The sequence below is a fragment of the Notamacropus eugenii genome, chromosome 3 (assembly GCF_028372415.1).
Source record: "Notamacropus eugenii isolate mMacEug1 chromosome 3, mMacEug1.pri_v2, whole genome shotgun sequence".
NCBI lineage: Eukaryota > Metazoa > Chordata > Mammalia > Diprotodontia > Macropodidae > Notamacropus > Notamacropus eugenii.
This window is the reverse complement of record NC_092874.1, coordinates 399,599,304-399,614,473: the sequence shown is the minus strand read 5'-3', so window position 1 is coordinate 399,614,473 and position 15,170 is coordinate 399,599,304. Positions and strand designations below refer to the sequence as shown.

General features: G+C 37.1%; 1 protein-coding gene across 3 annotated transcripts in view; it reads left to right on the top strand.

Moving 5' to 3' along the window:
• Positions 1 to 15,170, top strand: part of VPS35L (VPS35 endosomal protein sorting factor like) — a 114,468-nt gene that overhangs the window by 84,300 nt on the left and 14,998 nt on the right. For all 3 annotated transcript variants that reach the window (XM_072597980.1, XM_072597981.1, XM_072597979.1), the window contains 3 exons: positions 2,053 to 2,192; positions 5,244 to 5,409; positions 13,192 to 13,310. In XM_072597980.1, the coding sequence (XP_072454081.1) occupies positions 2,053 to 2,192; positions 5,244 to 5,409; positions 13,192 to 13,310 (425 nt within the window). The remainder of the gene's footprint in view (positions 1 to 2,052; positions 2,193 to 5,243; positions 5,410 to 13,191; positions 13,311 to 15,170) is intronic.

Below are 15,170 nucleotides of genomic sequence, written 5' to 3'. Positions count from 1 at the left end.
CAACTTGATTTCAGGGTCACGCAATTGGTTGCTCAGTGACTTATGCACCCAAACTCAGTGTTCTTTCTTCTCTGAACTTTTACAGCATACATTGTTCATACCAGTCATTTTGTATGTAGGATGTACCCATTCTGGACTCTTGGTCTTTCCCAGCTTAACTACATTCATGTAAAATCAGTAGAGACAAATGCACTTTCGTGTATATGTGAGACTTCTTTTTCAAAAATACTCATGAGTAGGAGATTTGTTTGTTGGAATTAAGAGCAAACAGTTAGTCCATCCTACTTGTATGTGTCTTGTTTCCCTAGGTAAATTTGTAAACTCCCAAAGGTCAGAAATCAAGGCTTGTACTTTGCCATATCCCTTATAGAATCTGGCTCAGTGCCATGCTCTTGGATGTGTAATTATTTGGTTGGTTTCTTGGAGTAGTAATCATAAGTAGCTACTGGCTAAACTTTTTAGTATAAAGGGATTAGATGGATAAAGTGTAAGTCGTGGAAGATGAGTTTGTAAGAATATGACTCCACAGGGACTGTCTTTTGGCTCTTTTTGTATCTGTAGGGCCTGGCACAGTGCCTGGCACATAATAGGCACTTGATAAATTTTTTTTGAATGATTGATTTGAAAAGAGTAGGGATGTTAAGCATGAAAAATAGAAGAAGGATAGGGAAAGGAAAATATCTAAAGGTCTCTCTTGTGGAAAAGGAATTTTATTTGTTCTTCTCAACCCCAGAGTCAATGACTTCATTTAGATGATGTAAGGAAAAATTCCAGCTTTCCCTTGCAACACTGAAATTCTGGATTAACTACAGTAAAAGACTGTTATGTCTCTAGAATAAAGTGTTTTCCAAGAATATGGTAAAAATGTTGTTTAGAATGTTCTGTAAAACAAATCTTTTAGGCATATTAATTTTTCTTTAAGGAACAAAGAGTAGTATACATATTCTTCTTATTAAATGTGGGCTTTATTCCCAGGAAATTAAATGTTTGTTGTTGAAGATGCTTTTCTGGTATTGGATAGGATTCCAGTTTTAATTTATGATGCTGTAGACAAGTACAGTTTATCTTTGCATCATTGGAAGTCATTTCTGAATGTAATTGTACTTGGACCATGAAAGTCTTTGATCTTGTTGAATATTCTAAAATGTCAGTTGTCAAATCCATGTTTTGATTATTTTGTTCTTAGAGACAATTCTCATAGCCTGTGCTTTGGGAATTGTTGAAGGGAGAGGAGCTCTTTCTAAAATATGCCCACACTCATTATCTTCCTCCTAAATTCTGAAGGGTATTGTGGCTAGCAGGTGAAGAGTTGGCCTTAGAGTCGGGATTCAGGAAGACTTGGATTCAGATGACACATATTGGCTCTGTGACCATGAGAAAGTCACTTAACTTTTTGGTGCCCCAGACTGCTCTTTGCAGACTAATATGCTACAGAGACCGTCAGTATTGGTGGATGGGGTTTCTGCACTAGATATTCATCATATTGACAAAAGCACAAACACAAACTCACCCCAAAACATTCTTCTAGTAAGATTTTAACTTGTCTTGAGTTCTGTAGATGGCAGAAACATAGTATTAGAGATATGTGGAAGCTTAGAAATCAAGTCCAGATTCCTCATATGTAAGTAGCAGAACCAGGACCCAGAACCAGGACCCAAAACCAGGCATTATGTTGCTTTGTCTTTTGTTCCACATTGCCTTTTGTGTATCCTAACTGTTTCCTTAGAAAAATACTCTAGTGAAATAGGAAGCTTCCAAAGCAAGTTTTATAGTGAGGGTCTGAACTGAATATTCAAAAAAACTGCAGTGACTTCCTCATTGACTTTACAGTATGTTCAATAAAGTCACCTTGGTGCTCCAGGAAGCTTATTTCAGTCCCTCCAGCTCTGTGGAGCTTGGGGTTTCTGTTGGACCTGACTTTGCTTTGTTTGTTTGGTTTTTGCTTTAATTCATATGTTTCTCACAACATGGTTCACAAACCATTTGATAAATACAAAGTGTTTCATAGTTTGCAGAATGCTAATACATGATCTTTTTTCTTTGTTCTTGCAGCTGATGCTTTTTTCAGAGCTGCAGTAAGCCTTGTTCCTGAAGTTCCAAAGATGATTAATATAGATGGAAAGATGCGGCCATCTGAATCCTTTCTTCTGGAGTTCCTCTGCAATCTGTTTTCTACTTTATTGATAGTTCCGGTATGTAACAGTGGTGTAATTATCAGGAGCAACTTTTTTCTTCTTGTCCTAAGTATATCAGGAAATTAGGCCTTAAATCTTCTAATGGTCAAATTTTATAATTTCAAATAACTTTATTTTTTATTGATGTAGTACAGTGTGTCTCCTTTCAAACTTTTTTTGGCTTTTCCAAGGTTTTGTTTCTGTTTTTGTGTGTATGCCTTAGTAATATAGCCACTTTTATTCTCTCCTCTTAGCCTGACTATCTGTTTGTGAAATGGGCGGAAAAATCAGTCCTAAGTACAAGTCAGGGTGTTCCTTAAAGTTGTTAGTGCTTTATTAAATAATTTAAATGGATTTAGTTCACATTAGAAATTTTCTCATGGGGAGTTAATTGGCTAAGAGAAAAGGAAGAGATGGGAAATTCCAGCTTTTTTACTTAAACTCTATACTTAACTACCCTGTGGTTTTTTAGTTACTCAGTGCCCTCCTTTGAGAACTTTGTAGTGCCCTTTACTAACTAGAGAATTTTATCTAGAGATGGCCAGCAGCAAGGAAAGGTAGTATTGCTGGAAGCAGTGTGAGTACCTTTCAGCCAGTTGTGCAAACAGAAGAGGGTGCTGGGCTCTTTCCCTCATTTTAAAAGCTGAGTGATAAATAAAGAGTAGCAATAGGAAAACCAAAATGAGGCACATTTGCTAGAAGTAGGTTTCATTGTTTTGAATTGCTGTTCCTGTCATATTGCAGCTTTTGAGAATGGGTTTGATTAAGCCTCTGTCATTTTCATTTATTTAAAACCAGATGGAAGTTCTTTCTGACTAGATAAAGGGCCTAACATGTTTTTTCCCTTACTTAAAATTTCAGTATTAAGTATTCCCCTGAGACACCCATACCCCTTTCTCCACTGAAGCTTTTCAAGTAGACAGAATTAGTGACTATTTTAGTCAGCATTTAAATGGACTCTTAGATAACTAATACTATTATTCATTCAGCTTATTTAATTGATTAGTTGATAGAACAAGTAGAAAAATTAATCCTAATAGTGTTATCTTATTGTCACCATTTTTAGTGTCTTTCCTTGATTGTGTCTTGGCTAAGACAGGGGGCAAAATAAATGTCTATCATGATAACTTCCCTTGTTGCCTCAGGCAAATCATGAAACCTCTCTGGACCTTCATTTTCTTCCTGGTAAAATGAAAAGGTTGGCCTAGGATCAGGGGTGGGGCCTTTTAGGTCCTTGAGGTCCAGCCTTTTAACTGAGTCCAAGTTTTACAGAACAAATCCTTTTATTAAGGGGATTTGTTCTGTGAAGTTTGGATTCGGTCAAAGGGATGTACTTGAGGACCTAGAGGGCCACGTGTGGCTTTGAGGCTGCAGGTTCCCCATCCCCTGGAGGTAATCTCAAGTGCCTTTTAATTCTAAATCCTTTGAACTGTGCAGCTTTTGGCATTCTGAGAGGAACATCGAAAGGGTAAAAGGGTGTCAAATTCTGATGCTGAGGGCAGGGCCAACAATATGTAAAACTGTGATGTGGGAGGTTATTCTTTTAAAATAGGGGACTCTTGAAGACTAGAGGTTGAAAGAATGAATCTTTAATGGCCAAATGTAAGTCTTTTGAGAGCCCTTTTTTAGGAGAGATTGTCCAAGGAGTGCAATTTCAGGAGCTTCTCTAATCATACCATCTTACTGTCTCTCTGTCTCATCCTGCCTACTTGTAAAGTCACTTTTGCTAATGAGCAATGAAAAACATTTTCTGATTTTCCCTTTCTCTGAATTTAGTCATGATTTTTTCTATCATAGACTGATGGTTTTATAAATTTTTGAGACTGTTTTTTGCATTGAATCATCAAAATACATTTTATTTTTAAATTTTATATTCATTGATGCCCAGTGAAGAGTTTGATTCTTACACAGCAGCTTAAAAAAGTACCCGTGTTGCGTGTCTTGTAGTTCAAAGCTTGCTTCCTACAAAGTTATATATAATATTGACCCTCCATGGTAACATATTGAACTTTTTTTCTTTGGAAATTATAACTCTTAGAATTAAAGTATCAGTCTGTTATCTGTTTTCAAGGCAATTCTTGAAATAAAATTTAGTTTTCATTATTCAATGGAACAAAAGTTTGATACAGTTGTCAACAAAAAAGGGGTAACGAGTCGCCAAATTGTTGTAGAGTTCATACTTTCTAAAGACATGCATGTTCTCTCCTTTCTGACCCTTTTTTATCCACCTTCACAAAGTGAAGCAATAAGTTCTAGACTTTAATGGCTTTATCCAGGGGACTGAAAGTATTCCACAAACATTTCACACTGATATTAAAAACATCCCTGAAAGTTAAGGAAGAACAGATTGCTCTAGTTTCCATATCTTTGCCTCATCCTTGACTCTGTACTCTGTACCCAGCCAGATTCTCTGACATAGGATTTTAAACTTTGGTGAAATGGTTAGTCAGCTCTTATTGCTCTCCTCTTTACCTTCCGCTTCTCTTTCTTCATTTGGTGTTGGGCCAAAGATGGAGTTTTACTTTTCTGAGCAAACTGAGAGAATCACTTAAAGGAAGCATTTGTTCTTAGTTTGTCATTTCATGTTTTGAAAGTTCTCTTAACATAAGAGAAATGCAGTATTTAAATCTGCCATTAATGATAACAGTTAAGACTTGGAGATTTACTCATTATAGGTAGTTTTGGGGATTTCTTATGATAGAAGAATATTCATTTTTTATGGTTTGTAGAAATTAGTGGGTTTTTAAAAATTTTTTTATATACACATAAAATTTGTATGTAATCTTGGGATTGTAGCCATTAAATTGATACCTACTACGTTTTTTTGCTTCTCAGACTTAGAAAACTTGTCTGCTCAAACAGAATAGAAAGCACTGATAATGGGGGATTAAGAGTGCTAAGTAATTTGATCTCTGACTGTATTATTTAATTTTATTTACTAGTGTGATTTTTTTTTTAAGTAAAGCAGTTCGCAATTTTATTTCTTTACTGTTGCTATAACTAAGGTGTCAGAGCTATTGAATATTTTCCCTCAAGTTGTGTATTTATATAACTGTGGTTGTCCCTTAGGATCATCCAGAACAAGGAGTCCTATTTCTTGTTCGAGGTTTACTAAATGTGATCCAAGACTACACTTGGGAAGACAATAGTGATGACAAAATTCGTATCTACACCAACGTTTTGCATCTCCTCTCTGCAATGAGCCAAGAGACTTATCTCTACCATGTAGACAAAGGTAGCAATGTGTTTTTCTTTCTCACTGGTAAATATCCCAGAGTGCATGCATTACCCTCTTACTTAGTGAATCTTATGAAAGTCATGTATGAAAATATTTACAGTAGATACCTTTTGAATTCATGTTTTGATATAACCTTTATAGGCTAAGGTCTTTCCTCTATTTAATTACCTCCTGGGAAACTATATTAGATGCCTTTTTTTTCCATAAAAGCTCCCAATGCTAGTGTTTCATGGATATGGATGACCAGAACATTGCATAATCTGTCTATGAGCATAGTGGTTTATGAAGTTGTTTCCCAGGCTTGGAAATTTATTGAGAGAAACTTGCTTAAATGACTAGCAGCATCATGACATTCTCGGATTGGTATCTTTAAAAAATCTCTCACGGAGAAATTGAATAATTGTGGTAAACACAGTTTATTGGTACTGATTAATAAAGACTGTGGTAGAATTGAGATAAGATTTAGAAAATGTAGCTGAAGCAGACTTCTGAGCATTGGATAATAGCATAGAAGAGGAAAAAAAAATGTAGGTAATTGGATTCTTTCTTTTAAAACAGATTCAAGTAAAGTTTTAGAACTCTTAAAATACACTGCAGGATCAGATTTTCCGTAGAGGTTGTAAGGGTAGAGTTGATAGGGAAGAAGTCCAGTGTTTTAGATGCTTAAAATTAGAGAAACTTCTTTCTTAACATAGCTGTGTTTGAATTGGATGGGGAATCGTGCCTTGACAAGTCTTGTAGCCAGAGAAGTTCCCAAGGAGGAGGAAAAGACTGCGTGAATTGGATGAGTTCCAGTTTTCTGACTGCTTATTTTATCTTCATGCTGTGGCAGTTGTATAGTCTTGATACTGATTAAATCTTCAGAAAGGGGTTAAATAATTGTTCTGTTTACAGCTAATTACCTTATCAGCTTTATTTCAAGATTCATTGGGAGAGGTCCAAAGTTGTCTCTAGCATTATTAAAATAGCCTTGGGTTTCCCAGCCCATATTCATATTCTAAATATGCAAACATACATGCCTATACATACATATGTACATCATACACACACTGTGTGTGTGTGTGTATTTATACTTCTATACTAGACTGCTAAGAACTTACTTAGCATTCTCTTATGCTGTGATTTTGACAACATTGTCTATAACTTTCTTGAGAGGATCTCTTTTTTTTTCTTTTTTGATGTGATGACTGCACAAAGAACATGATAACTGACTTTTTGCCAAGAGAAATTTTCATGCTTTAAATGTCAGGTTCATATGTTGCATAAATTGTGACAGGTAAAATATCTCTTGTGCTAGGGAAAGGTTAAATAAAATCCATGACTTCAAGATGAAAGAACGGAATGCTGTTATGCAACTGAAGTAATTGGTTGTCCTGAAAATTTGTACTCTGAAACTACAGTAGTTTAGGAGACACTTTGGGTGATTAGTTCTGTTTTGGATATCTCAGGGAAATGATGAACTTAAAAAGCTCTCTGATATTAATTTCAATGAGGCATAAAAAAAGACTCAAGCAAACTTTTAAAAATTCTGTCTCAATCAGTAGGAATTCTGAAAAATAAAATGGTAGAACTCTATCTTCAAATCTCATAATATCAAGTCTCCTCCAGATGATCTCCTGAACAACCAAAACCTTAATTTGCATTTTTTTGGAGAATGTTTTGCAAAAATGTGAATTGAGGCATTAAGTAGACACAGATATGTCAGTGTCCTTTGCTCTAAACATGTGAACACAAGGAGGGTGGAATGAGGAGTTTGTAGCTAAAGCTTGAGGTTTCATTGAATACCGAGCATCAGAATTCTGTGCTTCAGATGAGTTGACTCTGGTGCCAATATCCCAAGAAGATCATAGTCTGTGCTTTTTTCCCCTCTTTCTACCTTCCTACCTTCACCTTCAAATCTGGGAGCCTTGTTTCTTTGTAGCCTATAATGAATATGTAATTATGTACCCACTTCACGAATACTCATTTATTCTCTTTATTGTCTGGGAAGTCTCAAGTGTGTATAAGTTACATGAAGTTTTGTTTCAATCAGTAAGCATTTGTTAAAAGCCTACTGCGTTCAGGCCACGGAGCTCGATTCTAGGAATACAAATATAAAAATAAAACAGCCCCTGCCCTCAAGTATCTTACACTGTAAGAAACAACATTGTAAATCAGGATACACAAAATGAATATAAAGCAATTTTGGAAGAGGTAGGAGGGGTTTTTTTTTGGTTTTGTTTTGTTTTTTTGTATTGCTATTCTAGATGGTAAGGGAGTTTTACTCACCAGTACAAGAGTTGATTCTAGTCTAAAGAAACTATCCTGGTCTGCAGCTGTAGGCAGAAAGAATCCCTCCAGCAGCTAATATTTGACTGCCCTGTGGAAAATGCAGCTTCCATCTAAGAATGACTTTCATAACTGATTTTCGGAAAATACCAGTCATGTGTAAGAGCAATAGCAATTATCAAAGATACCATTATTTGGCATGCCCAGATTCTGTAGAAGCATGACAAATTAAGTAGTGATCATTCTCATTGTAAAAAGAATCATTGGGAGGAATTTCATAAATGATCATTGTCTTAGCTCATGTCCATGTTTATAAAGAGAGTGGTGGGGCCCAGGGAGTCATGAAAGACTTAAAGCTACGTAGTTGTTAGGAGAATTAACAATTGCAGATAGACCAAAATCGTAGCTAATCAATAGGCATTCATTAAATGAATATGCTGTCATATGCTAACTGCTGGAGTTCAAAATATAAAATATGAAAGTCCTTACCCTCAAGGAGCAGTGGTCTACTATGATAAGACAAACAGTCTTGAAATTATAATGCAAACCAATTAGAAAATGGCATTTGATTTATAAAAATGAAATGGTTACTCATTTTAAAAAAGAAATATGTCTACTATGTAATTTAAATTTTACTTTCCTTTTAGGCACTTTTGACCAATGGAGAGGTGACGGAGGGTACAGAATATCTTTTGAAATCTTTTTTTTTTTTCCTTTCAGTTATGATTATTATTGTTGGTTGCTGGTAGAAACCATATAGTTTACTGGAGCTTGTACCGGGCTTTCTTTAAGTTAGTGATGTACTGAGGCTCAGAAAATATCCATTTATCTTACAACCTTTCTTTTCATACACACTGACTAATCTTCAGTGCCCACTGATCGTGATCACTCCATGTCTCACTCCTCTAGCCAGGCATCTAAAGCAACTGACAACCAGTTGTGTAACATACTTTAATCTACTTCCTTCTGCACAGTTCCACAAACTACACATTGCTTGGCTAATGATACCTTGGTCATTTTCCAAGGGCTTGTGGGTTTTTAAGCCTTTCTATACATTTCTTATAAATATTATAAACTTTTAAAAATAGTATTTTTTTCAATTACATATAAAGACCATTTTAAACATTCATTTAAAAATTTTTTTTTGATTTTCAAGGTCCTCCCTTCCATAAAACAGTAAGCAATTTGAGATATACATATATATATATGTGTGTGTGTGTGCAATCATGTAAAATAGTAAATATTATAAACTTAATGTGCTTAGAAGTGCATCTGACCCTTCCTAGCCTCACTTTCAAACCTGGGAGCCATGTTTGAAAGCTTAGAAGAAATAATATCTGCTTAACTTACTGCAGATACCATAGTCACATTTGATGATGATGAGAAAAGCGCGACAGATGACATTCTGGCAACTGAACCAGAGTGGCCTTGTTTAATGAACATTTTTCTTATCCACACACCTGAATTCTGTGTGTGTATACTAACTGTGAAGAGTTTGCCTTGTAACTCACTTGCTTGTACCTACCCTCTAAGACATCAGCAATAGAAGGTTTTTTAGTCACCCCCTCAGATTTCATTAAGTCAGAACAATATTTTGGTCTTCCACCAACTTGAAAGTGTTAATAGGCCACTTGTGCTTATCCTTTGTGTGTCTGTATAGCTAATGTGGCATAAATTTCTCAGATTTTTTTGTATCCTTTTGTCTTTAATGTTACATCATTTGTAAAGAAATCTCGGTGTTAAAGGTTTTAATAAGTGTATTGAAAGAAAGACTCTTTGAAGTGTCTAGAAATGATCATGTAAGAAAATAAGAATAAGCAAATGTGAAAGCATAAAGATGAAATCATCTCCTTTGCCTCTTGAGTGCAGGGATTATTTTATTCCTGGTATATAAATTATTTTCTCTCATGACTTCCCAGCCTTTTTCATTCTTAATGACACCTGTAGATAAATTTTGGTTGTTCTATGGCCACTGATGAAAATTAGGGTGGGATGGGAGGAGACTGAGCTTTAGTGGAAGTGGATGGCAGGCTTTTCAGACTTCAAGTCCCACATTGGTGTCCGAGTATCCTATCCCCAGTATTCAACACTGAGCTAATGAGCTTAATTTAGTGTTCTCCTTTCTCCTCATTTTAGGGGACTTGGAGATACATAGGAGGTGGAATAAAGTCCAGTGGAGCTAGACGGACAGTTTGGCGTTAGGTCTTAGAAGTCTTTAAAAGCTAAACCAAATAGTTTTGATTTGATCTTACAGGCAATAGAAAACCACCGGAATTGATAGAATAAGGAAGCTACATGGTCATTTCTGGGGGTAAGGAAAATTATTCTGACAACAGTGTGTAGAATGAGCTGGAGTGGCAAGAGAAAATTTTTAAAATTTGTTTGTTGTGAAAAAAGAAAATGTATCAAATTTTTTGAAAAAGATACAAAACAAAAAAAGAATTGCTGAGTTTGAAAAGTCTCTAGAAGATCCCCTTTAAAATGTCTCATAGGTGATTGATGACAGGAGACTGAACTTCAGAGGAAGAACTAGGGGTTGATTTGGAGACCAATGTGTCATCTCCATAGAGATGATAGGTAAACCTGTGGCAGTTGATGAGGTTACTAAGAGCATAGTGGGAGAAGAGGACCAAGATGGAAACTTGGGGAAAACCTGAAGTTGGGGCTGAGAAGATGAGCTAATAAGGAGCCTTGAGAAAGAGTAGTCAGGCTGGTGGAAGGAGAACCAGGAGAGAAAAGTGTCATGAAGCCTCGAGAAGAAAGTATCCAGGAAGAAAGGATGGTCAACAGGGTAAAGTGCAGCTAATAGGTTTAGAAGAATAAATAGTAAGAGAAGACCAGCAGATTTGCCAGTCAAGATGTTTGGTAAGTAGTAGCATAGGAGAGTAGTTTCCGTTAAGTCATGAGGTTAGAAATCAGATTTCAAAAAGAAAGTGGAATCAGCAGGTACACACAACTTTTTCAAAGAAAAAGAAAGGAAGAGACACATAAGATAATTAGTGGGGTAGAAGGATCTAGTGAGGGTTTTTTGTTGTTTGTTTTAAAGAGAGGCATGTTTGAAGGCAGGGAAGCAACCAGTTCATAGGAAGAAGAGGATGGTTGAGGCAGTCTGCTATATTAGATGGAAAAGAATGGGATCAAATATGTATGTAGAGGGTTTGGCATTATTAAGAAGGGCCACCTCGTAGAGAATGGTGGGAAGGAGGAGAGAGAGAGATGATGTTGAAGGGTTTAGAGATGAGAATGGGAGAAAAGGAAACTAACATGAATGGATTCAGTTTTTTCAGTGAAGTAAGAGGCAAGTTCATTGGTTGGGACAGGTAGAAGAGGGTGATGTATATGAGGCTTGAGGAGGGAAAAGAAGAACTAGAATAGCTTCTCTAAGGAGTGAGAGAGAATCAATTAGGCAGGAAGAAAAGTATTGCCTTGGATAACATGAATTTGTAATGTACTCAGTTGGCATAATGGTAAGATGTGATGTTGCTACATTCATCAGCTCTATGAGTATGTATGGTAGAGGTGGATGGTGTAAGTAACCCAGAGATGAAGTTTGGCAAGTCTGAATGTTGACAGAGAATTAAACAGGGTTAGGGATTTAAAAGGAAAGGACTATGGAATTAAAACAGTTAATGATTAGCTTAAGACTGGAGAGAGGAAAGTGAAGTAAGACTAAGTGTAACAGTCTGAGAAAGTATTGAAGATTCGCAGGATTTGAGGGCAATAGGGCAAAGAGTAGGTTTAGGAAAGGTAAGGTATAGGGAAAGGTGGAATGATACAAAGCTGTAGTCAGTATTTGGGGGCAGTAAGGCAAAGGGTAGGTTTAGAAAAGGTAAGGTATAGGGAAAGGTGGAATGATACAAAGCTGTAGTCAGTATTTGGGGGCAGTAAGGCAAAGGGTAGGTTTAGAAAAGGTAAGGTATAGGGAAAGGTGGAATGATACAAAGCTGTAGTCAGTATTTGGGGGCAGTAAGGCAAAGGGTAGGTTTAGAAAAGGTAAGGTATAGGGAAAGGTGGAATGATACAAAGCTGTAGTCAGAAAGGGAAATTTCAATTTCTTCTTAAGGGAGTAGAACATCTGTAGTTAATGTTGAGGGCATGTGTGTGTGTGTATGTATGTGGGTGTGTATGTGTGTAACTTCGTGTGGTTGAAGTGCAGTGGGTCTTGGATTTTAAAGAGGCTAAGAAAATGAGAAGCTAGGGAGTATGAGGGAGCATCTTTGGGGATGGTAAAGTTCCCTACTATAAGAGCAAGAGTTGGGGAGGGGAGGAAGATGACTGATCCCTGCAGGTGTTGAACCTGTTGAGAAAGGAGGAGGTAAGACCTGGAAGCCAGTATACGACAACTATCATAATTTAGATTGGGTGTAAAATTTGCATAGACTTCAAAGGAGGAAAGATTGCTAAGTGATGGAGGAAAACGGAGGCTCTGGGAGTGACAAGAGTGAGGAATCATCTGACTTTCCTCCAGAGCCTGTGTGTCAGGAGTATAAGAGAAGGGGCAGCCAATGCTGGATAGGATGGCTGAGGATGCAGTGCCATCAAAGGAAGCTAAATCTCTATCAGATTTACTTAATGGAAGTGTCTGAAAGAGGACCAAGATGAGGGGAATTTCATTCATTGTGAAATGAGAATTCCTTAAGGCACAGTGGACAGGGAGGGCAGTGGTGGAGTAGGACATGGATGGGGTGTAGGATTTCGAAGGATAAGGATAAGAGAATGGGAGGTGGAAATGGGGAAATAATTTGCTCCTGTGTGGTATAATTGGCTTAGGGAGATACATAGTCGCCTTGGGCTTGTAGAGGGTAGCAGATAAGTGACAAGAGTTCTCAGTGTCCGAGGTATATCACTGGGCTCAGCCTGACCTGTGACTGAAGCTGGTTGATTATGGTGATAGTATGAAGAAATATTTTGGGAGAGGCCAAAGTAAACTTTCAAGTATAGGAGAGAAGTTGAAGGGGATGCTGCTTAAGTAAAGACATTTTTTGATACTTGGACTTTTCTTCTTAGCCTTTAAATAATGTTGAACTGTTTGCATACGTTGGTTTATTTTAGGCCCCTATGCTGAGTGGAGGACCACAGAGACGCTCTAACTTCCATGCTAACATTCCCTTGATCTCTCTTGTTTCAGGTGTGACTGTGGTTTGGTTTATAAAGTACTCAGAGGTGATAGGGAATGTGTACTTTGAACATAGCTAATGGAATGGATTTTTTAAAATTCTTCAAAAGCTACTGAGCAGATTCACTTTGTGTAACAGGGGTTCCATCACTAGCCAGTGGGAGGAAAAGTGTAACACTGCAGGGTCTCTAGCTCAGTCTTTTAGATAAGTTGTTTTATTTGTAGTAACTGAGTTCCCAGGCCCAACAGGAACTTGGTTATGCCATTTCCATTTTGCTTTCCAAATTTTCCCAACATCTGTTGATGCTGTTTTTTCTTCTGACTCCCTTTCCCTTGGAAAAAGATAAAAGTTTTCTCAGGATAGATTTCTCATGTTTCATTGTTTGTCTACTTAGTTGATTCCAACGACAGCCTCTATGGGGGAGACTCAAAATTTCTGGCTGAAAACAACAAGCTTTGTGAGACCGTGATCACACAGATCCTAGAACACCTCAAAGCCCTGGGAAAAGATGAGGTATGTTGACTTGACCACTATTCATACTGTACTGCTGTGAGAGCTATATGGCCTTCCAAACGTGAGATGGAATATTTCCAGAATGGGACAAACTATGATGGTTTTCCTTTAGTTCTTAAACAGTTATTATTATTGGGGTTTCCCTACCATGGCTTATTATTCAACTACAGAACTATTTTTTTTTTTATTTTCAATGTTCCACAATCACTGCCATACAACCTAGATTTTTTCTTTCCCTCCCTCTCGGTCTTCCTCTCTGTCCCGCCCTACCCCGACAGCATACAATTTTATATAGGTTCTACACGTACATTCCTATCAAATACATTTTCACCATAGTCATGTTGTATAGAAGAATTAAAATGAATGGGAGAAATCATATAACAAACAAACCAAAACATAATACAAAAGAAAATGATCTGCTTCATTCTGCGATTGAATTCCATAGTTCTTTCTCTGGATGTGGAAGGCATTTTGCCTTAAAAGACCATTGGGAATTTTTTAAGTCCTTGCATTGCAATGAAGTTCTAAGTCTACCAGAAAAAGTCCTCTCACATTGTGGTTGTTGCTGTGTACAGAGTTCTCCTGGTTCTGCTCCTTTCACTCATCATCAGTTCATAGAAGTCTTTCCAGGCCTGTCTGAAGTCTTCCTGTTCATCATTTCTTATAGTGCAATAGTATGCCATTACATTCATTTACCATAATTTATTCACCCATTCCCCAATTGATACAGAGCTATATTTGCACATATGGGTAAGATGTTACATATAGTTATTATTGATGATGGACATAAACAGATCCAGGAAACCAGAATTGCCTTTTAATTAACTTATCCTCTTCCCATATATCCTTACCCCCGCAAAGAACTTGGAAAATGTATTTTTTATGCCAAATTTTATCAGCTTTAGTGAATTCAGAACTTATTTTTTATAGGAGGCATAGAGTCAGGTCTTGCTTTTTCACCTTGATGATAATTGTTTCATTCTAGTGCTGAGTTGACCAGTTTCTATTTTGGCAGACTTGGGCCACAGTTATAAATTATGGACGAACCCTTGCTCCTTATTTGAATTCTTGTTTGATGGAGATAGATCAGTCAGATTTAATTCTCTCCACCCTTTCCCCAGGTCTGACCTGTTTCATGAATTCAAAATACAGCCAAGGTGTTAAATGCCTTCTACTCTATTAGGTGAAAGTAATAGAGGGACTGAGAGTGCTGGATTTGGAGTTAAAGACCTGGTTTTAAATCCAACCTCTGACATATACTGTGTGTGTGACTAGGGGCATAAGTCTGTTACCCTTTCTTACTCTGTTTCCTCATATAAAATGGAATCATAGTATATGTGGTACCTACCTCACAGGATTATTATGTTGCATGTGATCATGTCTTTAAAGCCTGTGGAATATTTTTTATTATGTATCACACATATGTTGCAGTTGTTATTATTATCCTCATTATAATATCATTATTACTTGTGACTAATATGCCACTTGGATTTCCTTCCAATAGAGCTTTTCTTTACTTACCTATTCAAGTTTTAACTTCAGGCAAATGAGGATTATGAGCCATTTCATAGGTCAACACACAGCTAGCACTGTCTACTCCAGGGGTCAGACAGGAGGCACAGGAGAGCTGCAAGCAGGTGTTCTAGCACAGGTTCACTCTTGATCCAGGCAGATAGGAAGACAGGAATGGAGTCATAATAAGAGGTTAAATAAACTTGCTTTATTCTAATCTGGTCTTCTCAAAGCGAGTTTGCCAATAATGGGAGCATTATTAACCTCCTAGAGCATTCCCTAATCATCCTTCTTGCAAGGGCCGGCAAGAAAAGGGGGCAACTACCCCTAAGTCTCAATGGTGTTTGT